The sequence below is a fragment of the Uloborus diversus genome, chromosome 1 (assembly GCF_026930045.1).
Source record: "Uloborus diversus isolate 005 chromosome 1, Udiv.v.3.1, whole genome shotgun sequence".
In the NCBI taxonomy this organism is placed as follows: Eukaryota; Metazoa; Arthropoda; class Arachnida; order Araneae; family Uloboridae; genus Uloborus; species Uloborus diversus.
The window spans coordinates 155,639,748-155,666,506 of record NC_072731.1 but is presented as its reverse complement, the minus strand read 5'-3'; the positions used below and the strand labels follow the sequence as shown (position 1 = coordinate 155,666,506).

The 26,759-nt window shown below is 34.2% G+C and overlaps 1 protein-coding gene across 1 annotated transcript in view; it reads right to left on the bottom strand.

Annotated features, from left to right (window-relative positions):
* LOC129222337 (fibulin-1-like) overlaps positions 1-26,759 on the bottom strand; it is a 60,574-nt gene that overhangs the window by 6,514 nt on the left and 27,301 nt on the right. Inside the window, exons 11-15 of the mRNA XM_054856836.1 lie at positions 15,027-15,230; positions 12,564-12,764; positions 9,331-9,576; positions 4,783-4,919; positions 2,245-2,347 (exon numbers count right to left, since the gene is read on the bottom strand). Of these exons, the coding sequence (XP_054712811.1) occupies positions 2,245-2,347; positions 4,783-4,919; positions 9,331-9,576; positions 12,564-12,764; positions 15,027-15,230 (891 nt within the window). The remainder of the gene's footprint in view (positions 1-2,244; positions 2,348-4,782; positions 4,920-9,330; positions 9,577-12,563; positions 12,765-15,026; positions 15,231-26,759) is intronic.

Genomic DNA, 26,759 nt, shown 5'->3' with positions numbered 1-26,759 from the left:
TTCTTGCAGAGCTGGTCTTAGCTGCTCAGCTTTGTGCAATCTGCCATTTGAAATGATTTCCCACGACATCTTTGCCAAAAAGAAAAATAGTAAAATGAAAAAATTCGACCTTTTACTGTCTTCTTTTTTTTTTTTTTTCAGTTCGGGAGTACGATCGTACCCCATTAAGGACACAATCAAAACCAAGGCATAAGAGTTCAAATATCGCTTATTTTAATTGGGAGTTTTTAGTCTTTTGTTCAAAAATAATATCTATTCAATTCAAACTCGGTAGAATACTTTCCAGTCGAAAAACGGAATTTGGCCGAAAATTCATCAGTGCGAAATGTTTAGATGCGTAGGGGAAGGAACGTTTCGTTACCTGCATAAGGCTGTCAACAATTGGCCTATTTTTTTCTCCTTCATAACGGGCATGTTTCCTCAACACACACAACTTATATAATCATTCTTTGCCCCCCTTTTTTTAGAATAGGATCTTTCATATTGTCTTGAGAAATGTTTTGTCTCATTTCTTCAAAAATTGAATTTTCCGTGTTTGTTTTGCGATTGTAAAAAAAAAAAAAAAAAAAAAAAAAACTATTGAATCTACAGACTTCGTTTTCAGCTTAAATAAAAGTCAATTAAATTTACTGTAACGGTATACTCAGTTTATTTCATATTGAGTTGGAATTTATGTCGATATTTGGCTTGAAATGCGATTGAAGCATATTTCTTTTATATTTCGCCAAAATTTTCCAATTTTTGAAGTACGATACCTCTTTAACTAGTGGTCGAACAGAACGCCACTTAAGCTTAAATTGTTCGAAATTTAAAGTGCTTTATATTTAGTTTCAAAAGTTGGATAGTTTAGGAGGTTTAAAGGTGAAACAACAAAAAGTCCGAAAATTTCGTAGTTTTTCTTTAATTACGCAGCGAGCACAGGTTTTTGAAAACTGCAAACTTAGGTTTACACTACTCTAACTGACCCAAACAAAATATTAAAAAATTGAATTCTGAAATTTTGAATTCAAATTATGTTTTTCGCAATCACGAACTGCGACAGGACTCTACTCATTGAAGTTGTTTCTAGAAACGGTTCCTGTCCCCCCAAGCCTGCCCCTCCTCCTTGGTGGTTGCATATGTGCATAGTTGTGTTTGTGTGTGTGTAGGCTTGTGTGTGTGCGTAGACCTGTGTGTATGCATGTATGCGTGTGAGTGTATGTGTGTGAAGTCCTGTGTGTGTATGTGTGTGAATGTTTAAGCGTGCGTGTGTAGACCTGTGTGTACGCTCGTAGGCGTGTGTGAAGTCGTGTGTATGTGAGCGTGCGTGTGTGTAAGACATCGACGAGGAGAAGGGGATTGCTCAGGACCGGAGGAGCCACGCCTGCAGGGGACGGTGGGCGGTGGTGCTGCAAAGGCCCGTGGTCCAAGCTGAAAAAGGAACCGGACATCAAAGACGGTCAAGTGAGGACAATAAGCAATCGTGATTGCTCAAAAATCGGAACTACACCGTGCTTTGCGATTTTAATGTCTAATATGACTGAACTATGAGATTTTCGGTTAATCTAGTTACTCATGGTCGTATTAAATCGGATAATTGGGACTCTGCTGTATATCTGTTTGCCTGTGTGTCTGACTGTATGCATTTAAATACATTTGTCTGTCTATAAGTCTGATATTATGTATATAAATACATCTGTGAGTCTGATTGTATGCATATTTAAATGGAGGATGTGTTACTATTCCCTCCGAGGGGTTTGGTATTTGATAGGCTTATTGAACAAACATATTACCATAACAGTAACATCGTTGACTTTACTGGAGAAAGAAACTCTCAAAATGTCGGTATATATTTTGTTATCTATCACAGATATGAATCCAGATGAAGGGAATTCCTTTGAAAATTACAAATCTTTAGGTACGGGTTAAAACCTTCAACTCTCAGGTATTTTTGTCAAGACCGCGTGATTTGCAAGAAGCGAATCGGCACTCGCGGATTAAATAAAACAATTATCATTCCCTGGTTGGTTGGTTCCACTGGATATTTTTGGCGTAAGAGCCTTAATCAGCTATACAGCTATACTGCGCCAAATAAATCTTTGATTGCTCATGAAGGAGAAAGTTAGGAACACTATTTAGTTTAAAATGAATCAATTGTTTCTTCTAATGCGGAAACATACTTTTAAATGCATTTTTTCCAAAAGCAACTTACTTTAATCAAAAAACGTTCTAACATTAATATTCAACAAACGATAAAATACTTACTAGTAACGTTGATTTGAAAAGAACAAGTAGCGATATTTCCAGCTTCATCTCTCGCTATATATTCAACTGTGTGGATCCCTGGCGCTAGAGTTGTATTTTGTCTCTAAAACAATGAGCATATGGAATAAATGAAAGAAATACATACTTGTTTTGCGTAATGTTCTTTTAAGCGAGGTCATACAGTAAAACCTGTAAAGTTGACCACCTTTGTAAGTTGACCACCTGTCTATGTTGACCACTTTTGTCAGGAACGGAATTAGTCCTATGTTATATAATGAAGGAAAACCTCTGTAACTTGACCACCTCTCTATCTTGACCACCTGTCTATCTTGACCACTAATGAACACCAAATTTGGTTTGGAGCATTGTAAAAAACCCTTTGTAAGTTGACCACTTGGTTTATTTTTCTAAATTTTACTTAGCAAATTGTTTTTTTTTTTTTTTTTTTTTTTTATAGCTTTCCAAGAACAATTTTGATACCAGACCAGCGTTTTACTAACTAAATGAAACAGTTGCATAACTAAACCTCCTTTTGAGTTTAACCACATGGGAAAACTATTAAGAACCCTTTTATTCCCCAAACTTGTTTTTCTTTATGAAAACATGTGTCAATAGAAAAGTACAAAGTATTTTTTTCCAGTTGTAAAATTTTGTGACAACAATGCAATTGTGCTAAAGAGTCAAGTTACTTGCATTGCAGTATTTCTGGTGCAAGGGATTAAGAGATACGACATTTTCATTCTCAACTGCTTTTTTAAACTATGAGAGTCCAGCTTGTTGCTCTTTGTGTTATAGTTTTACATAAAATGGCTTCAAAAAGAAAGTTAGTTGAACTTGAGATTGATAAAAAGTATGAAATATTGAAACTAATTGAAAAGGGAGAAAGCTAGAGAAAATTAGCTGACACATATGGAATTTCTAAAACTAGTGTCTAGTAAGTGCGCCAAATTCAATAAGGAGTTATTTTGTTGAAAAGTAGATCATCATGGAGTTATAAATGTATATGAGAAAAATTTGCAATTTGAGAAGCTATGAATTTTTAGGAACTATTAATATCAAATGAGTAACTTTTCATAAACAATAAGATTTTTTTTTTTTTGATTAATTTACTGAAATTTTAAATTTGCATGACACATTATACGTCATTCTGGGAAAATAATCTCTAAAAATATTTGAATAACATTTTAAAATATTGTTTCAAAGTAATGCTAAACAATGAAAGTGAGTTAAACAGAAAGAGTAAGTGTCAATCATTTAAAAAATGAATACATGGTGCAAGAAATGACAAAAAAAAAAAAAAAAAAAAAAACATTACTCCCTCCATAAGTTGACCATCAAAGGACTGCACCGCAAGTGGTCAACTTACACAGGTTTCACTGTACGACAAAAAGGTTTGCGTATTCCCTCTTTGAAAGTACCTGCTTCCTGCATCGTTGTGATAATTATATTTTTTATTTCTTGTACATCATTAAAGGAAAGCGGGTATGCATTTTTAAGAACCCGTCTCTTATTTTGTCAAAATTGCTTGATTGCTGTTTAGTTGGTAGGAATCAACCATTGAGAAGAGATCTTAATTTCTATTCTAAGGTATCAATAGCTGATTTTCGAAAAAAAAAAATCTTCCTTTCAAACGCAATGAAAAACAAAGCCTGTAAGTTTAAATTTTCACAGAAAGTGTAAAATCATTTTTATCTCTTAACAGCAACATCTCTACCGCTGGTTCCCAACCTGGGTGTCATGACCCCAAATATTTTTGAATGGCTACTATTCTATTTTTACTTTTTTTCTATGGTCAAAAACTATATTCATTGCTTCGTTTTGTGTGCCTTTTCTAGTTTAATACTTCTCTTTTTTTAATTTTTAAGAACATTCAGATGATTTTTCCGCGTTGATAACATTTCATAATTTGATGCGTTTCGTTGAAACCATTCCCAGCCGATGGATGTTTTAACAGTATTTCGAATGAGATTCATATTTTCATATTTAAAAAAACACTACATTTTTTAATACAAATAAAGCTAGGCTAATATCTTACTGACTGGTGAACGAGCGTAATGAGGATTGCGAAGCGATCCGATTGAACTGCGTGTAGGGGGCGGCATCCATTTAGCGAGAGCTGATAGTGGACGTAAACAAAGCAACGTGACAATTGGCGTTACCGCTGTCTGCTTGGCGCTGGGATGATTGAAAACAGCGCCAATCAGATAAGCGAAATGTCCGCGCTTTCAATGCGAACAGCATTGCCAATCGGGCGAGTAAGTCATGAAAGTAGTAACCCTCTTTGTTTACTTCCTCTATCAGCTCTCGCTGAATTGAGAGTTAAATGTATAAAATTAGGATCATATTAGAAGGTACATTTAACTGTTGGATCTGTATTTTAGCCTTGATTGAAAACCATTCCCTAATACTATTTTTGAATGACAGTTAGATCTGTTTTAGCCTTGTAAATTCATTCAGGCATTCACAAGCGCTATGAGCTGAGAATAACTACATAAGATTTTGGGGGAAAATGAAATCTGAACTTTGTTATAGTCTTACCACATTGCTTTCAATGGACTTGATTCCAACATTATCAAAGATAACCGGTTCTTCCCACGTGACAGGCACTCCATATGCACTGGCATTCTTTACTTCAAATGAATCTGGGCACTGGTAAAATACTGGCGGATCATTATCTGTTTTTAAAATTAAAATAAGAGGTATAAAAATACAGAACGAAGTTTCAATATTATTTGTTATATTTCATTAAGTCATTAAATTATTTAAATTTATTACCGCAAAACACTCAAACACCATGACAGTAGCATAGCTTATAAGGGTGCATTGATTTGTTTATCCCAATAGAATCGAATTCATGGTGTAGTTCTCATAAGTTGAAGCATGGCCTTGACGATATTTATTTCATTTTGTTGAATTCAGTGAAAAGAGGACGTGATATTGCTACGTGTTTGAGTTGAAAGACTTTCTCAAAACTGCTACGAAATTAATTTAGCTCCGCCAATTACCCTCCCTTATAACCTCAAAAGGAGGTAAATACTGTCAAGGTGATGCTTAAACTTATCAGAGCCACATCATAACATTGGAAAAATGGTTAGATCATGTGCTGACCGAAACAAAATGAAATAAGCACCAAATACTATAACTCGCGCATTATTAAGCTGCTATAGCGAACGAAGAACTACAGTCTGAGGTAAAATCTTTCTAAACGCTAGCTTTAATGCTGGGTTCCTATTCCTATTCCTATTCAGAGTCACAACTGACTACAACTGTATTTATGTCGAGGACTGTATATTTAGTGCCTTGCCTCCATTATTTTATATACCGATAGATGGCAGCACCATCACCAGATCGAACAGCTAATGAGAATTTAGAACTAGTCCAGGAGCTAATAGCTACCTAGTACTAGCACCCCCAGAGGTATCGTTTCACTTGGAGGACATTGAGACCACGAGCATATTTAACGTCGCCCAGTCCTCTTTAATGACGACGGTGGATCTTCGACCATCGAGGTTCGAACCCAGGACCCTCCGGCCCCGAATCCGACACTCTACCGATCGGGCTACCACGGCCCTAATGCTGGGTTAAAAAACTTTTAACATCGGTAAGGGTATGAGAATCCTAAAGCTGGTGCTATCACTGAGGAATTCACCTAAATGGCTATTGCAGGGCTTTGGCGCTGGTGACCAAAAGTTCTTTAAAGATTGAAAAAAAAAAGGCTAAAAATAGTTCAAAATAATTTTTTTTAAAAATGTTTTTAAATGTTTTTCACGGAATTTATCTATTTATTTTTTACTATAACAGCTTTTATTCATGCTTTTAATTTTAAAAAATGTAATCATGTATTATAACTTGCCTTTTAAAGCATAACCAGTATGAAGTAGTAGAATAGTGAAGCAATTTATAAATAAAATGAATGGTAAATACATTCCTCATAAAACTAAATAAGACAAATCTTTGGTTATAGTCTAAAAGAATCAGAACTGCAGTTTTTAAATGTTTTGAATTATCTTTAATATCGAAATATTGACCTAGAGCAAATTCTTATATTTTAAGAAAGCTCCGTTCGGCATCAATATTTCTATTCCTCAGAGTCATAGCAACGTAAGTCATGTAATCGCAACTTTAGAGGAGAGAGGAAAAAGGATTGTCTGGGGCATGCAAAAGATCGGACGCGCTCTTTTTTAACAATCGAAAAGAATTATTATTATTAATTTATTTATTTTTATTTTTAGAATGAGGTTGTTTCCTTCAGTCAAAAGTACTACTTTTAGTCACTGAAATTGATAGAATAAGTAAAAAAAAATAGCACGGACCCAGAAAATATTTTCATTTTCCCAACAATTATTTTTTAATTATTTTTTTTAAATGTCCGATTTTGAAAACAAGGCGTGGTCTTTATGACGTCACAAATGATGCAATTTGGCGCATCATTCTACCACGTTTCGACGTCATGATAATCAAGAAGCGAATTAAATATTGCGCTCTGCGCTTGCTATCAACCATATCGTTGCCAATGCACGTGAGTAAAGATGCGAATTAAATATTTTTCTCCGTGAATGGCAACACTGAATGGCATTTCATCATTTGTGATGTCACACGACAGAAACGTAAACAATGAAAGTGCACCGATTTAAGTAATTTTTTTAAAAATATTAAACTTGAACAAATTATTTAAAAAATGGTCAGATCCTATATTTTTAAGCATGCTCTTTCAGAAAAAAAATACTTCTAAAATGTTGGAAACGACCCCATTGCTTTCACGGGACTAGGATTCCACGCACAATGCACCAATAAATAGCAATTTTTGGACTTACATTAGTCTGGAGGTACAGATTTGTTGCCAAAATACATTTGAAATGACAATATTCACTTGCAAAATGTCTTCTCTTCGTCTTCTATGCTGATTTTTTTCCCACTTTTAACACTAGAATTACGAATGTCTTCTTAAAACTAGAAATACGGCGGGGGTCATTTTGACCCCCTGAGAAGAAATCTGCATATTTCCCGACATAATACTACATATTTTTAAAAAATAGTTCAAAAATAAAGATTTTTATTATAAATATTTTTTAAGAGATTATAAATATTTTTTAAGAGATTATAAATATTTTTTAAATAAAGAGATTTTAAGGATGTGTACTATAAGTATTTTAAAAAGTTTAAAATACCCATAAAGTAACCAGCGCTGCTCAAGTTGCTTTTCTAACAGTAGTGGCTAAGCTCCCTTTTATCCACAAAAACGTTATGAATGCTTCAAGTTCTTGCAATAATATGTTCAAAGAGGCATTTTTGAGTTTTTGTTCTATTACAGCAACAGCAAATGTGTTTACATTTATTTTTTGCTTAAAAGGGCCGAAAATACAGTTGCAGCTCACATTTTAGGTTGATTCAGGCCTTTGGTTTCGTTTAAAAAAAAGTACCATTTTCTTGAAAACTTTATATTATGACACATTACGACTATTTACGAAGAGCCAAAGAAGGTTTAAACTTTTTGTGAAAATACAGAGAGGCAGTTAGCAAAAAAAGTTTGCTTGGGGTCAAAAAGACACCTTCTGTAATTCTAGTGTTAAAATGATCAAAATCTGTATAAGAGACCACATTTGTTTTACAAGTAAAATGCTTCTAAAAGGAAGAATATTCTTCAAATTAAAAAAAAAAAAAAAATAATAATAATAATAATAATAATAATAATAATAAAAATAAAAAATCGGTAAAACGAAAAAAAGCCTAAAAATCCGATACGGTCTAAAATTAAAAATGACCAAAAAACATGAATAATGTTCTATGAAGGATAAAATGGCCAAAAATACAAATTACATTTTTTATCATCAACAAGCTGTAAACAATGTACAAATAAAGCTTGTTACTACCATACTAGGCGAATTGATTAACATATAAACATGGTTTCAATGGTATGAATTACTCAGTTCTGTCCCGAATTGCAACTTCGCGGAGTAATTTTGGTATTGCCAAAGCAGATAGGTTATTGCTAATAGCCTTCTTCAGAACTCTATTTAACAAGTTGTAACAATGGTTGTCACATGCATAATAATACATGCTGTAGTACAATCAAATTTCCGATGATCTAACTTGCTTAATAAAAATTTAATTGCGCAGCAATGGAATGAGAGACAGACATAATCGATGTGAACCAACCCATTTAGTTATTTAGTACTGGTAATTTAACTCTTTAACAAAAGTCGTTTATACATTTTTTGCTTCTATATCCAAGTTTGTAAAAAACGTAATGTCTAGATTTTAAGTCAGACCTGACGTAGTAAATTACGCCAAAACCTGTAAGGAATTGTTTTTAATGCACAATTCTCCAACATCTCTATCAGCAAGCTTTTTTTTCTCTAGAATTTAAGGCAAAATACCTTTACTTGTGTCATGCACAGCATATTTCTTGTGTGATTGCTGTCTCACTCCTCCCCCTTCCCCAATGACCATTAATGTCATGTTTACCCAGTCCGCTGCAACAGTCGTTTTTGTTTTTGTCCGTTTTCACAGGGAACTGCCGTACTGTACAAAGTACGGTACATAGGCTTCCTGCACCATGTACGGTGTACGTGGTTGTAAGCATTAAGTGTTTGAGTTACCTTAATATCATCCAGTTGTAAATTGCAACATATATTGTTGCAAAATATAATTGGAGTTTTATCTCGCTACCGAATCAAAATTGCAAGTGATAATCATTGTCCTTTTTGTAAGTACTACTTAAATCAAGTTCCTCAGGGACCTTCTTACTCAGCATTAACTGAGCAAAGCCGATAATACGAGCCATTGATAGGTGCGGAGGTCTGAGACGGTGTCAAATGTCAAATGTATGCAGTTGTGCTGCTGCCCCTACCATAACCCATAAATAGCGTGAAACTTCTGTGGGTTATGCTTTGTGGGAGCATTTCCAAGCATTTTTTCCGTTCTTCCAGATGAATAATGAATTAAGACCGTTTGGTATAAAATAACGAACATTACTTGAAAAACCGGCTGTTATTTCTGTCACCCACACAGATAATTTGATGCTTTCTTCGAAGACATCTTAATGTTGTCCAAACGCTAACATATGTATATATACTGTGCGCTTACCTACAACATTTACAGTAAGAATGCATTCCGAAATCTTTTTCTTATGCTCATTCTTGATAGAAAATATGACATCCGTTTTTCCAGCCGGAAAGATTGTAGGTTTACCAACAGACACCCACTGCGGTATGACATCCAAGTCTTTCCAGTCAGTATCCGGTTCAGGCACAGTTACGCTTGTGGAGTTTTCCAGAGGCTGCAGGTCGACTCTAATATCATTTGGGCATGAAATAAATGGATCGGTTTTTACTGAAAGAGAAATAGTTATATATATTTTTTGATGGATTTAAGTTTTACTTTGTAATTATTTTCATAAGTTAAAATGCACATCAGTTGCCAAGTTCAACTACCTGAACATTCATGTTAAAATAGATAATACTCATATTTGTCTTTTGGCTTGTGTGCTCCAACCTCGGGTACAGTAGTCTTATTTGGGATCCCTACCACAAAAATAAAACTAAAATTCTCAAGCAGAATCCAATCCTAATTTATTTATTACTTATGTTACAGAACTGATTATCACGATTTTTTTTTTACTCATTCTTACTTTTATTTGTGTAATACTTTCATTGTTCCCAGTCTTATTACGTCGTGAACTTTTGTATCATCTTTTTCTCTATAAGGTTCAAAATAATTTCATTTACTGCTCTGATATTGTTAATTCATTCCAATTTGCTGTCCCAAATAGGACTCTTAGTAGTCACTCATGTTTTTAAAATATTTTTTACCAAATTTAACTACCTTGATAATTTTCGTCTTTTTACGTTTTACAAAATGTTTAACATTCATTGTCGTGATTTAAATATTTTCAACGTATCATTTTATAATTTCAACTCTAGATCTTTTAATACACTCATGTTTGTGAAAATTGCAACAACATGAAAGTCTCATTGGAAAAGGAGAAAATTTGTTACACATGTTACTCATACTGCTACAAATAAACGATCAAAATTACAGATCACTGAAATGAAATAACTGGTGTAAATTAATGTCGAATGTAGCTACCTCGTGCAGCTATGACAGCCTGTACACGTTTGGTATCGAATCATAGAGGTTCTGAAAGTCACGATCGGAAATAGCATCCCATATGGCTTCAATCTGAAGCCAAAGTTCTTCCGTACCAACTGTCGGACGAGAAACATGGGCGAGTCTCCGACCAACGCAATCCGAGACATGCTTGACGGGTGTCATATCCGGAGAACGCGCAGACCAAGGAAGTAGCGTAACCTGTCGTGCATCGAAGAACACTCGTACGTTATGTGCGACATGTGGACGTGCATTGTCCTGCTGAAACGCTGCACCAGGAATGCACTGAAGAAGGGGTAGTACCTCCGGCGGTACAGCGTCCCTGAAGCAGCGCTCGCTATTGAGGTTACCCGTAATTCGAACTAGATGGAACTGCCATTGCTATTCAATAGTGTTCCAGCCCATGGCGCCTGGCGTTATGCAGGCATGACGTCGGATTACACACTCTGGGAGGTGACATTCCCATGTGTAACGTCTGACGCATACACGTCCACCGTTATAATGTAGATTAAATCCAGACTCATCCGAGAAGACGACCTGTTGCTAGTTCGCACGCATTTGGGTGTGTTGGTGAGCCCATTGAAACCGGAAGTGACAATGGTTAAAGGCAAAGGAAATCCTCATAGGGGAATCCTTGCATGCAGGCCCAGGGGCAGCAGACGTCGACGAACCAGGGATGCAGCAAGTGTGACTCCTGTAGCCATACTCCAACGTTGTGCTAGCGTACGAGAGGACGCTATACGATTCATCACAGCTAGGCGGGGGAGGTGTCGATAATCTTGTGGTGTTGTTCGGTTGCGTGGGCTGGCTTGAATCTTTCGGCTAATTTCATCGTCCTATGTCCATCTTTTACAACTACGCACCACAGTTGAGGCATCACACCACGTGCGGGCACTAATTTCTCTATAATTAAGTTCACCGTCATGCATGTAGATCACGTAGCTACATTCGAACTCCGTTACTCGTTCGTATGACGCTCTGCGTTTTGGGCAATTCATATTGAGTACTAGAGAAACATCTACGACCGGCAGATAATCATACAATGATTCCAAAATACTTTTACAGCCCTTTATATACAGAGTCCACGCCGCAGTTCAGAGGGCGTAACTCGGTCCACGCATGCGCGACGACTCTGTAATTCTAAAAATTTGCATAATTCCATCTTGGTGTTGCAATTTTCACAAACATGAGTGTCATTCAAATGTATTATTTGTTTTGAAATCTATTTCATTCTATTTCATGTTTTTTGCCACTGTAGTTGGATACTTTCTGTAGTGTGCAATACTTTTTTAAATAAATAAATAGATATTAATTGACCAAGCGTGACTATATTCGCAATAACAAAATAACATCTGCATCGATAGGTAATATCGCAAACAATGCTACTATAATCTTGTATAGAAACTATGCAAATGAAAACTTTTGTTATGCATATACCTCTTTACCCCAAAGCCAGATTAACGTAAGTAACATTATCACTACTTGGCAGGATAGCGCAAAAAATATTTGTCAAGGGCATACAAAGGTTTGGATCCACGCTTTTTAACACTGGTAAACACGCTATTAAGGACTAATAAATAAATAAAACTACATCGTTATGGCTCAATGCGGGATAAGTTGCAGTAATAACCTAATAATAAATGTAGCTTTAACCTGAAAATTGTCGTTTTTGGAGTTACGTTAGTCTGGCTTGAAGGAGCAGAGCTGCCTCTTCACGAAAAAATTAAATTTGTTCTTCTAAGAGCTTATTGCTCAAGCGTATTTTGACGAGGACGACACTCTCAGTGTTTTGCCTCCTTTACATAACATGAGTATTATTCTTAACAGTATCCAAAGCAAGCACACAATACAGGAAATAGTTTAGAGCACATGCCAAATCAAGAAGCGTGGAGTATAGACTTAAGCGAGGGATGAGTTTCAGGACCCATTGCGTGAGTCAAAATTTCTCGTTGGTAAAATGGATATGCGTTATACAACTTTTTAAAAAACATGCACAATTATTTTAAACACTTGTAACTCCCCCCCTCCTCCCAACTGCTTTAAACCATTCCTTAAGTATGTGCTACCGCCTCGTGCATAAAGAACTGAATTTATACTTTAAAAAAATTAAAAAACTGTTACTATGCGCAAAATGTATGATCAATGGGGAAAGAGAGCCACATCAAGTACTGTACTATATGTGCAATGTATGCAAAAATAATAATACTTACTTCGCACACATATAGCGGATTCATTTGAGCCCGACCAAGTAAGATTGTTGCGACATCTGACGACGGGAGTCTTGTATTTTAATCTGTAGCCGGGGTTGCAAGTATATGTACACTTCTCTTTTACGGACGAAATTCCTTTGAGACAAGATTTTGGGTGAATATTGCCGTGTTCAGGAGCTTCCAGAGGAGGACAGGACAAAGCTTTAAAAATAGTAATTATAATTATTTAATCCAGCACAAACCATTATTTCCGCATCTAATTGATTGAACTGAAATAAGTATATACTGCCCTGATAAGGTAAAAGGCAGTAAATGCAAATTTTTCATTTTCCTGTTTTGTTAATTTTCGTCATCTATTGTACGTTATCTTTATTGTAAAAAAAAAGAGAGAAAAAACATCCAATTCAACATTTTACTAGTACTAGTATTGAATTCAAAACACGTTTCATCAAATATCTCGAATTATTTCTGCAGATACTGCCATTTACCTGCCTATATGGCAATATAAAGCTGAATTGTGCTCGGTATACGTTCTATTAAAATTCATTAAATATATAATTATATTTGAATTCATCGAATAAAATCTTGTCCTTTTAATAAAATTCAAAACATATTTTAAAATACTTGGTAATATTTTCAGATACTTGCATCACTATTCTTTGCCTACACGGCATTATACATTGTTTTCCAAATATATTTATTCCTATCCGTCTGTTTATCTATTCATTAGTATATAATTCATATATTTATTTCGGTGATCCAAAATCTTATGAAAAAGAAGTTTAAAATATCTGTTATTTGCGGCGCTGCTGACCTTGTTTCATTTCGGCAAACAATTCTATCAAAGTTAAAAAACTTTGGTTGCTGCACCAATTTACTACAATCAATGCTGCAAATTGAATGTTTACTACAGAAAGCTGCCGATTATCCACGGGCGGCTTATCGGCGGCCTTTCTTACTTTCGATAAAAAAGAAATAAAAAAAAAACTTTTTTTTCATTTATGGTTTACTGAATGTAGATGAATGCACACATTTTATATTATCAAAACTTAAATTTGTTTTTAGATATTCCTATAGCTTTCCCCTCTCTTCCAATGACAATTAACCTCTAAGGTCCCCGAAACCTGGCTAGTTGAAACCTGATTTTAAAGGGGTTACATTATCTCAAAAATGATCAAGCGATCAAAAAAAAAAAAAAAAAAAAAAAAAAAAAAAATTATTGCTTATTTTAAAACTAAACACTAGACCAAACAAAGGGAAAAAGTTTCATTGCTGTAGTTCAAATATTTAAAAAGTTATGAGTGGTTTTAGGTTATGCTCGCAATGTGTTCTTAAGCAAAAGGATAATATATTTAACAAAACTATGCATTGGATAAGCATTTTATAAATTACTCAAATGTTTAGAGCATGTAATATCTTTAAAAAAAAATGTTTTTGAAAAAAAATTCTAGTTTTTTACATAATTAATCACAGAAAATTTTCTAATAAACACAAAAGCAAATGAATGCACATATTTTTAGAGATGATGATTGTGATCATTTAAAAAAAAGTTTTTTTTAAAATTAGTTTAAAAACAAAAGAGCCTTAGGGATTTAAAAAAATTGAAATTTTCCTAAATATTTGAAATTTTTAAAACAAGGAGCCAATATTTTGAAATTTTTAAAATAAATTATTCATTACAAAATAAGTGAGCATGTTATGGTTGCACAAAAAGTAGAATTTACTTAAATTAAAAAAAAAAAATGTCTGAAAGGTACTGTGACCCCTTAAATCGACACTACTTCGGTTTATATCTTCACTACTTGCTGATTTTTAGACCTACCCAACTTACTAATTTTATATCTACACTACTTACGTACGTAAACGAGTGACCGGACCAGTCTTGAAAAAAATCCGATCTCCTTCTTTTTCGGTGTGTGGTGTAACCTAGACTGATTCGTTGCAGATAATTTGTTAGCTCATTTTGCTCAAGATGTTCGTGATCCGTTTGCAGTAATAAGAGCTCTTTTTCTAGCTTTTACATACACAATTACCGTTTAACCTTTAAGCTGTAGTTAAAATGTTTGCTTATGTTATGGATCTTTTTAATACATTAGCATAGCAAATACACTAGCATATATCATACACTAGCTTCGTTTTTACCTAATTTGCGTAGTATCTGCAAATTCTATTATCAGCGGTTGCCGTGCCACCCTATTCCGCGGAAAATAGGGAGTTTACGGCATATTGGGTGATCCAAAATCACATGAAAAAGAAGTTAAAAATATCTTTTATTTGCGTTTCATTTCAGCAAAAAGTTTCAGCGAAGTTAAAAAACTTTGGTTGCTGCACCAGTTTACTGCAATCAATGTTGCAAATTGAATGTTTACTATAATGAATCGAGGAACCTTAAGTTTTCTCGATTTATCGAACTTTAAATTAATTCGAGATTTTTTTTATCATTTTACTAAGTTCCCCACTTACCAATGCATTTGGGAACTATTCCACTCCATTGTCCGTCTTCCTCGCATTGTATAACTCCTCTGAAATTTTCCTTGAAACCTTTTAAACAACTGAAGCTGCAAGTAGTGTTTACAGGATAGTATTTTCCATTGCTTAATCTATTACTTCCAGTCTTGCAACGTTTTTGGGCGAAATGCGGCGTCGGTACGTTGGGACAAGTAATTGCTAAAAATATATGAAAACTAGAAATTAAATGTTCATTACTTTTAAGACGAAAATATAAATTTTTCATGTAAAGAAAATGCTCATAATGTCAATGCAATTAAAGATATATTTAATATTTTCGAGGGAAAACGAAATAATCTATTTTGCGTCTAGGAAAACATACGTATAAGTTCTAAATGAGTTTAAGTAAAGAATTTAGTTTGAAAGTATATCAGGAATTTGAATCATATTAATAAAGAAAACAGGATGCAAGTTATGTTTAATAAACGGTAGGGTTTCCTACAGTAATATTTTTAAAAAAATGCAGAACTAATTCTTAAAGAAAAGTTTAACATATAATTTACTTTGAAAAGAATTCAAGTGTTCTAGAAAACAATGAGAACTGCCATGTTTAAGGACGCTGAATAAATTTCAGATTGCTTTCTTGATTTGCATACACACAAACATACAGTTGTTCATGTCGGTGTGTACGGTTATGTGTTTGAAAATTCGGAATTTCTTTTGCAACAATCCTTATATATTATTTCTGCAGCTTGTTTTTTGTTCCTACGCTAGATCTTACTCAATTATCGATCGATATCTTTGTTTTACATCTCATTTTAAAGCTTATCGTGCAGGCTAATGACGAAAAATAGACCCACGGTCTAAAGTTGTTTTTTTCTGTCAAAAAACCTGTTTTAAAGTAATGGAATGAGATTTTCAGTTAAATTTATAAGTTTAACTTGCGTTGTGGGACCGTCAGAGCTGAATAGCTCGATTGGCAGAGCGTTCAAATGGTAACCAGGGGAACGAGTGTTCGGGCCCGACCTGGACGATTTGCGTCAAAAAATTAGACAGAAATCACGCATTAGATGAACTCATACAAACAATAAATAATACAAGTGAGGTGATAAAATAAATGAGATGGATACGCTCCGTGCTGTTACGAAAACTTGGTGCAACAGTAGCTGCATCGGTTCTTAATTGATTTTTTTTTTTTAAAGCTTTGGCTCCGATCAGAAAGCTAAAGCATAATGTAAGCAAAAATATATGTGTCAGGTTTAAGATTTCAGACTACAATGGAATGGTTTTTTGTTCAGAAAACAAAATAAATCGTATACTGAAATGTAGATTCTTCTAATGACAATTTTTGACTCTTTGTACAAATAAATAAATTTCTACCACAAATTGAAACTAAGCTTTTCTTTTTGTTAAACTATGAATATTTAATACAATATCATTTTTTAAATATAATTAGTAAAATATCATTTTTTTTTTTTTTTCCTTCTTTCGGCAAAAAAATCGATAGTCTCATTTTTACTACATTCGAAAAGCTACGCTTTAAAAATGTGCTTAGTTCAACTGATTTTGTATTTTAACAGTACGGTTAAATGATGAACATGTGCTGTCATCTAAGCAATAACCCTGCGATAACAAATTGTATAAATTTTCAAAAATATAAATACTTCTCTTCAATATCTTATATCAGATATTATTTCTGTGGATTATTTTTCTGTCGGTATGCAAGATCTTTCTTCTTTCTTGAAAAAATCCCCCCCCCTCATATTAAAGCTTACCGGGCCGGTAAATGACGAAAAATAGACTTGCGGTCTCAAAATCAATTTTTTGGACACGCCCCTTGCTGTTGCAAAACTTTGATGCAGCCTGTAGTTCTTATACAGATTTTTTTTTAAGCTCAATTTTATTACAATTTTCCAATTTTTTTCGTCGTTTTAAGCGAAAAAAAAATACAGGGCAGCCCGGGTTGTCCGACATTACAGCTAATTTAGATTAATATTACGCATTACATGTACTCATATCATACAACAGATAACACACGTAAGGTAATAAAATAAATACGAAGGGAATGCTACTTGGCGTTTCGACTCCTTTAAGCAGGCTACAGTTATTATTCAGAGAAGTTGATTTTTTTAAGCTTTGACTCCGTTCAGGCCACTAAGCATAATGTTAACATAAAAAAGTATTATATTTAACAATTCAGTTCTCAAGGGAATCCTTTTTGTGTAAAAAAACTTTTTAATTGAATGCTGAAATGTATATTTTTCTCATAGCAGTGTTCGACCTTTTGTATAAATGAAAAAATACTACGCCAAATTGAAATTACGAGTTTCACCCAGTAAACCTTTAACTATTTATTCGATTACGATGTAAAAGATTAAAATTATTATCAACTTTATTCGTAAGAAATTATTTTCTACTCCTCTGCTTTAGGGGGGGATGCATTTTTTTTGCGTTCGAAAGTGCTCAACTAAAAAATGGACTCAGTTTAACTGGTTTTGATTTTGAATTTTAAATGTTCGATTAAAAGAAATAGTCGGTGGAGTTTGTGCAAAAACATTTCACTTCCGGATACCAGTATAAAATTTTGTACAGCACTTATGTTCATATAAGTGAGCAAAAAAACGTCGGGAGGCAATCGATTGGAGGTCAAGCCCCCCCCCCCCCTGTGGTGACGTCATTAAAATGGCCGCCATGTATCGGTTAGTACGTTGGTTTAACTGCTTAGAACTACATAATAGGTCATAATTTTGTAAAATTTAAATACATTATCTGAAAGCCGTTTAAAAAAGCTCTTCAACAGTGCTTAGTTTTATTTTCTACTAGCGGTACCCGCACGGCTTTGCTCGCAGTAAAAAAAAAAAAAGGTAATTTGATTCGCCTGTATATTTACATACAATGGATGATGAATTTTTCGCCAACTTGCTATGTTAATTTTCTCGGCCATTTTATGGTTCCTTCCTTCCTTCCTTCCTCAGTTGCAAGACAGCCCTGGGTGGGCCCTGGCCTTCTCCGCATTTTTTTTTTTTTTTTTTTTTTTTTGCTGCGATTCCATGTTATGATAATTTGATAACTTACTCGTCCACGTTATGATAATTTGCTCGGTAAAATGTTCTTAAAATTGAAATAGAAAAAGAATAAAATCGAATTTTCGAAAAATCGCTTCGAGGTGCACACCCCAGTGCTACAAACTAATTCTGTGCCAAATTTCGTGAAAATAGGTTTAGGCGTTATGCGCGTCGCAGAGAGACATCCGGACAGACATCCCGACAGATATCCAAACAAACTTTGAGTTTTATTATTGGTAAAGAAGAAAAATAGTTTAATAATTATTACAATATCAACGTGAAAATTGATAGGAAAACAATGACTTTCCTGTATTCGCCGATATCGGAGTAAAATTTTTACTGTTATACCTGCATTATAAAAGAACCTTTCCAGTTTCATTAAATTTAAATTTGTACTTCATGTTTCAACACCTTTTGTCAGTATTTTACCTGTATACTGAATGAAAGGGAGGTTAAAATGCAGATATAATCAAAGTCACCGCCCCAAATGGATCGAGGATTTAACGATTAATGCTAGCGTATAAAAAAACAATTTTGTTAAACATGCTTACATTTTAAACATTTAAGAGAAATAGATGAAAATTACACGTTTTAATACAAAGAAAAAGTACCTGTTATAACGAAAACTGTAATAAGTTTTTTTAATTAACGTTTTACGTATTGCACTGACCCTCACAACTACAAAGAAGTGTACAATTCAGACCTGATCTGGCGCATCGACAGCGTGTAGACATTACTTTGCACTTGCATGATATAAGTTCCTGTAATTGCTCAATTGTTATTTCGGGGTGTGCATACCAAAGAGGTTCAAACTTTTCACCAATTTTTTTCCATCCCCACTGACATGGATCCAAGAGCTGAAAATTTTGCTGAAGACAATTTGTCCATAGTGAACACTGCAACATTTCTCTCTTTAGGTGATGCAGAAGAACGCTGCTAGATGGTGGAATACATTCAACTGGTCTGTTTTTCTGGGTGAAGAAAATTCTCCTAGTCGCATTTACGGTTTTCACTGAGCTTGTTGAATAATACGTCAGGACGACGAAGCGCTGAATAAGTAGGAAATGCTTATTGTTTTTATTGAGTCTTTGGAGTACTTTAGTATAGTACAAAAAAACTATGTCAACATCTCTAAACGCCATCCACATTTTCCATGCAGTACCTAGTTTTACCAATGCTGGAAAAACTGGACACCGGATCGACTCATGTAAAGGCATGGAAAAAAGGTAGAAGATCTGGTACACCTTGTGGAACTTTACGGTGCCAAACGTGGATGGAAAGATACCGCAGATACTGTTTTCCACTTCCATACTCGCCCATAGCTCTTGCAGTTTCGGAACTCGGAATATAGCAATCACTATATCATCCCTGTCAACAGTTTTCACGGTGATCTTAGCATGATCCGAGTATTCTATTGCATGCTGCATATAAAGAAATAGCATCGCATCGGCTTCTTCGTCGGATACAAGAGACATGGTTTCAAAATTGTTCTTGGCTGAAGCAATTACCGTGTCTTTGTAGGTGCATACAACCTGCTGCCCATCTGGTAGATCCTTCTTCATGAGATTTTCTGCCAAAAATTCGAAAAGCTACTCTTTATTTTTATCTTTCGCAAGAAAATTAGTAAATGACTTTGGTATCAATACATTGGATTTAATACTTATTCTTGGTCCAGATCCTCTCGATTGTCTCTTGTCGCTTTTCAAACTTTCTTTTGAATACCGGTCAAGAACTAAATCTACCCTATGAACGCTTTTTAGTCTCATCAATATGTGCGGCTTCACAATCTGATCGCAGTATTGTTGGACAATTCGAGTAGACTGAGGAAAAAGCATGTGAATCAGTGCAGCCCCATCAATAAACAATTTGGTTTCGGAATAGCTATTAAAACCTGTCCACTAGATTGGACGATACAAAAAACTACGTCGGACTTTTTTCTTGGTTTCCTGAATTTGCCAAGGTTGGATATAGAAGCTGACACGAGCAGTTTTCATGGGAAAAAATTATTTTACATCCATATGAGTTGCTTGGCCGGCAACATATAGCTTAGCAAAAAGAGTGCTGCCCTCCTCAAATCAACAATGTTTCGCTTGTCTTTGGACTGAATAGAAATATTTTCTGCTCATCAAGAGGAGATTGTTCCTTTTAATAACATCACGTATGGATAATTTTCTTAATACTAAGCAATCTTCTACAAATGTATTGAATTGGCTTGCGCTGACATCACAGAAATGGCACTTTCTTCCGAGAGAATAATTTTTTTGCTGTTAACTGCAATTAAATCGTCATCTTCGAAAGGATTCCCGTGTTTTTCAATTGTTTCAACTAGGCTTGAAACATGAGTTTCATATCGAATACAAAAGCTTTTAGTATTTTCATGTATCTAGCATCTAGCTTTTCAGTAGTGACGTCAAACTTCAGGCTCTGATTTTCTTCAAACTCCCCAATTATGCGCACAACTTCCGGTCCAGCAACGATCCATTGTATTAATGAAGCCTCATATGACTTAAATGGGATAGATTAGTTGATGATTTTTAAATTGATTTGTTGTTTTGCTCATGCAAATATTCGTGTGTCATCCTGGAAAATTTCCTCTCAGTTTTATGTATTTCCCCTATGAAACTCCTGGAAAATAGCTGAATGCATTTCTGGTAACTGCTTCCAATTGAACAGAAATACTGAAGGCCATCAGGCATAATTTGTATGATCAAGAGCAAACATCTATAGACATATGTTCTCAAGATTGACAGTAAAATCTGAGAAATTTCCTTGACGAATAGTGCGCATGAGATTTAAAAGTATACATTCTATCTCCATGGTGATCTTCCAGTACTTAAACTGAGGCGATTCTTCTGATCTTCGCTTAACCCAGTCTGTAAATGTTTTATCTATATCTTTTCGATTTTGAAACGTTTTCTCTAACAGAACTTGGAGAGAGGTTACTGCAAAATCGTGAGCGTATCGACTTCTCTTCACATGCGAGACTTTTAGTGTTTTTTCTGCTCTTCCTGGTGTTGTTACATGAGCTTCTACTAGGAGTTCAGTTCATCCATTTCCTTCAAGCCATGTACCTATTGCAGATAAAACAGCCATTTCTATGTGGAGACCACCTAACATGACCAACTTTTTATTTTCGCCATATTCACTCGGCATAGCCCACTGAAGAGATTTTAGCAGGGTGCGTAGATGGGACCTAGATTACAAACACTTAATTCATTAAATATTTTACTTTTTCAAAAGCACTTTAAGAAATGATTGCAAGCTATGTTAGTATTTTGAAGTCACATGGAACAAATGAAGGAGAAAAATTTATTCCAAAAAATATTGCGAGTTTTTAAAACGTTTTGCTTATTGAAAATGACGTAAAGGAATGAATAAAAGCTATATATGATAATTTTAATTTCAAACCGTAATATAATTATATGACTCACCTTTATTTGATATTACTTGCTACAGCATTAACCAGTCAAATATTCAGTTATTGAAAATTATATCTGAATAATAAACATATCACTATGGAGTTAATTATTGCTGAGAACAGCAGAACTAAAAAAAAAAAAAGCTAGGCGGACTGCAATCTGAAATTACAGCTTGTTGACGGGAAAAAATCGAGTAGTCGTTCTGAGTCTTGCCGCTAGACGGCAGTCGTTCGCACTTGCAAGGGAAGTGAATTGTTATGGGACAATACATATGTGCATTTAATCCAGTAAGAAATTTTTAATTAAAAGTTTCACTGCGGGTTAGATGCGGCGGAACAGTTGGAACAGTTCATTAAGAATCCCTCCCTCCTCCCGCTCCATGTAGTTGCGTTATTGCAGTAAAATTTTAAAACTATTTACTGGGGGGGGGGGGACAAATGCATGTTTTTCTAGTTTATTTTAGAGCTTTTATTTAGTGCACCTATTTTTTACGGAAGAATGATTTCTAATGGCGTTTTGAGCAGTTAAACGAAACTTTTCACCTTTTCACGACAGGCATTTTGTTGACAGAAATTTTAATAACTCTAAAACTATTTGCCTTCGGAGGAAAAATCAGTCTCTGTTAAATAGCTCTTTTAAAGCTCTTTCAGATGGTACACATTAATACTACAATATAAAGATCTGTAATGTAGTTCTAAGCAGTTAAACGTACGTACTTACCTTTCCAGACAGCCATTTTTATGACGTTAATTGTAATAACTCTTAAACTATTTGTGATAAGAAAAAAATTTAATCACTATTAAATAGCTCTTTTAAAGCTCTTTTAGATTATATACTTCAATATCACAATATTAAGATCCATAATAGAGTTCTAAGCAGTTAAACAAACGTACTTTTCTTTAAAAGGCGGCCATTTTGATGACGTCATCACAGGGGGTTCTTGACCTCTGATCAAATGCCTCCCGGCGGATTTTCGTTTTTAAATATGTACATAAGCATTGTGCAAAATTTCAGACTGGTATCCGGAAGTGAAATGTTTTGGGAATTTTTGTCACAAACTCCACGGACTAAAAGACATGTGCTGGCATTCAAGCCGAAACGGTTAAAGCAGCCCGCTACGCGAAATTGTATCAATTTTTAAAAATTAGAACACTTATTTGCAATCTAATTTATTATATCTCTAGAATGTTTCTTTCAATCGCTACGGGAGATCTTCCTCATTCCTTAATCAAATTCTATGTTTTACGAATAATTTTAGAGCGTATCATGCTGGCTAATAACAAAACATAGAAGCATGGTCTTTTTTTTTTGCATAAAGCTTTTTTGCTGTTTTTTATTACACATTGCTTCAATGAATAGCATTCAAAAACGAAGGCACAACTGCTCGGTTGGTTGGAGTGTCGTACTCTTAAGGAGACGGTGGACGTAAAGTTACTTTTTTTTTATTTTTCAAACTAGATACTTAAAATTTCTTGTGCATATGTATTTAAGCATAAATACAAAAAATGCCACACAAAAAAAGAAAAACTAGCTCCAACTTATTAAAAAAAATTAAATATTACTTGAAAAATTTAAAATGCTCCACGTGACTCAAATTTTTACAATTTTGCTTATTTTTTTTTCATTTTATTACGTAATCAATCATCACGAAGAAAAATTGGTATCAGTTAGTAAATTCCTTAAAAATTAAATTTTCAAGAATTTTTTTAAAATACTTCGATAAAAATTCCCCGAAATTTCTCCTGCTAGTAATTTTTAATTGAGTTTTTTAAACCTTCCTGAAGTTAGATTCTATAAAGCATACCAAGTTTTATTATTTGGTAAAACATGAGGCTAAACTTTGAATTTCGTGTACTTTGAACGAAAATTGTGTCGCTTGGAACATTTTGTAGGTATCAAAATCGAGAAAATTTCATTTCACGCAGAGGCGTAGGAAGTATATAAACGCAGGGGGAGCTGGGGCTCAAGATAGGGATTCAAGGGACAGAGGCAGTAGCGCCACCAGATTTCTTTTTCTTTTTTTTATTGGCGGGGAAGGGGGGGGGGGAGCACTTGAAAAAAATTTTCTTATTTGAAATGATTGTCGATCCTTTCGTCTTCCTCTCCCTTTCCCAGTAATGTTTTCAATCATATCTAATATATAAATTGAGGCAGTGAGAAATAAAGGGATGTAAGTGGATATCTTCAAGTTTTGAGTAAAACGCGTTTAAAGATAACGTCTCAGGTAAGCCTTCATTAATATTTTTTCTAAATCATGCTGTACAGCAGCACCAACCAGCGCTACTAGTATTATCTCTCACCCCAAGACAGAGGAAAGGTTTCTCTACTATTTGTACTGGTTATCTCCAAATTTTTAATTTTGCTACTTTTATCCTCTTGCTTCTCACCGCCTCAATAGTATACGGAGAGAATGAGGTGATAAAACTTCTGGTTTTTTTGGAAGGGGTTCGGTCAGTTCTCGAAGATGAGCACACATCAATAGGGGGGTCCTGGGGCTTCAGTCCCAGAAAATTTCCGAAATCTTAGTTCTAAAAACGTAGTTTAGACGGTCTTTGGTAATGTTAAGGAGAGAAAATGTTCGAATGCCCTCCCTGGAAATTTTTCGGAATTTATGTCTTTAAAGCGCGAATTCAGACCATATTTATGATGTTAGGGAAAATGATATGACTCAAGGATTGTCCTCAATCGATTTACATCTCTTTCCCAATATTTCAAAATTGAAGTTCCAAAAAACGCAATTGAAGACAGTCTTCAATGATGTCAGGGAAAGGGGGAGGTTCTAGGGCTCTCTGAAATTTTTTAGAAATTGAAGTCTTAGAGAGCGTTTCTCAATGAGGTTATTGGAAAAGATTCCTTCCCCTTAAAGTTTTAGAAATTGTAGTTTTAAAAACTGAATTTTCATCCTTCTTTTTTGATATCATAGAGGAGTTTCAGGTGTCGCTCTCCGAAAATTATTCGAGATAGATCATATTTGTTAATGTAAGAGGTAGAGACGTACCGAGTACTCGGTAACTACTCGGTACTCGGCCAATTTGCCGAGCACTCGGTACTCGGCCCAATTTTGATCAGATACTCGGCCAATACCGAGTAGTTGCAAATAACTGAATATTGTCCAAGACAGATATTAAAATTTATAAAAAAGCGCAAGCATATATAGTTTTCTGCAATCATTTTCAAGTCAAATTTAAATTTTGAGAATAATGAAGTCTGTAATGCCTCAATGGAATTAGTCTTTATTTTAATGTTCCCAAAGTTAATAAAACTTATTTATTAAAAATTGTGCAAAAAAAAGTAAGTGTAGAAAATATGGAATTTTTATATTATAAATGGATTTTTGCTACAAACAAAAATTAGTTATAAGAAATATAAAAATACCTTTGCTTAAAAAATAAATGGAAATAAAACAATGATAAAAGCACAGTTCAGACACGTGTTTTGGCATTACAAGGAATTCCTTTTTCAATGCATAAAATGTGAGCTCGTGGATTTAAAGGCATCCGCCAAAAGTCGGATTCTTCTGTCGAATGTCTTTACATTCTTTAGCTCACATTTTATGCGCTGAAAAAGACGTTCCTTGTAATGCAGAAACACGTGTCTGCAGTGTTCCTGCACATTTGTTTTATTTGCTTTTAAAAATTATTTATGTTTGGCGGACTAGAACTATAATAGATTGGTATAATTTGTTTTAATTCCAGCTTGATTAATTATACCTTTTATTTATTTATTTTTAATTTTAAAAATAATTTTTTTGTAAAATTTTTGACAAAAACAAAATTTTTCAAATAATGCGTAATTAAATTTCAGCAGGAATTTAATTTTAAGAACTGTTGTATGGACAAGGAGGTCTATACAACTATTCCAATAAGTTCAAAATTCATCACATGTGTGTCCGTGGTTCTTCTTAAAACATAATTAGTACTTGGTAACTCGGCCGAGTAGTGAAAGGCCAAGTACTCGGTAACTCGGTACTCGGCCGAGTAATGAAAGTTCGAGTACTCGGTACTCGGCCAAAGTGCTACTCGGTACGTCTCTAGTTAGAGGCATAGCAATGTTTTGAAATTGAACGGAATATTATATAATCTATCATATTGTGGAGGGCAAGGTGTTCAGTCATGGGCTCTCTTCCGCGAATTTTCAGGATATTGCTCTCTAAAAACGAACATTGCAACGCTTTTTAATAATTTAGGAGGTAGGGGAGGGCTTCTGCAGCGTAGCGTTTAGAAGACTTTCTTTTATGAGAACTAGAAACAAAGGAGAAGAGAAACAGTGCGCCTGAAATGTGTTTAAATAAAACGTTCGTTGTATAGTTCAGATAAATGTTTGTAAAAGTACTTCAGAGAAACTGAAATATTGTTGGTGCTTTTTTCTAACAATAATAAGTGAAAAGGAACATTTTTAATCGTGAAAATGGATATGAAAAGTTTCCCAGAACCTCAAACATTTTGAGGGATGCTCAAGTGCTCTCTTCCACATGCATTTTTTTTTTTAGCATGAAAACATATCTGTGACAAAAAAAAAAAAAAAAAAAAAAAACCCTTAATTTTGAGAAAACAAAAAAAGAAGAAGAAATATAACTTCATAAAGTCTAGATGTTCAAAAAAAAGAAAAAAATTGTTTGTTTTTTTTTATTATTATAAATATTCTAATGGAGATTTCACAACCGATTTTGTTTAGTGAGAATTTTTGTTTCTATGTTGTAGTACCTTAGAATTCTTTAAATTATATTTATCTTTGCAAATTTTTAACTTCATGAAAAAAATCAATCCCTCACGGTTTAAATATAACAAAATAATGGATAAAAAGTTTTTTTTTTTTTAGTTTCTACCGTGGGATAGTTCTGGATTTTTTTTTTTTTTAATTATTATCACAGCAATGATATGTATCCGCAAAAGTAATTTCTGGGTATGTTACTGATTTAGGTTGTTTCTTCTGACAATATTTTCAATCAAAAATAATAAATAAAACTTTTATAGAATTTTAAAAATTTGTTCGAAAAATATGTATATCAGGCTTTTAGTCTATGTCCCCTGACAGAAGATCACTTTTGGTTTCGATAGACCATCAAATAATGATATTTTCGCAATCTGATCGTATCTTTTGATCGAAACGTGGAATTTAACACCCGAAACATACGATCATAATCCCTCGAAAATTAGTTTAGAACTATTATTTGTTCTATAACTACATTGCTAAACTTTTGAGAATTCGCTAAAGAATTTTCTTTGATCGGGGCTGAACTTTTTATGAAGAAATGAAAAAAATAA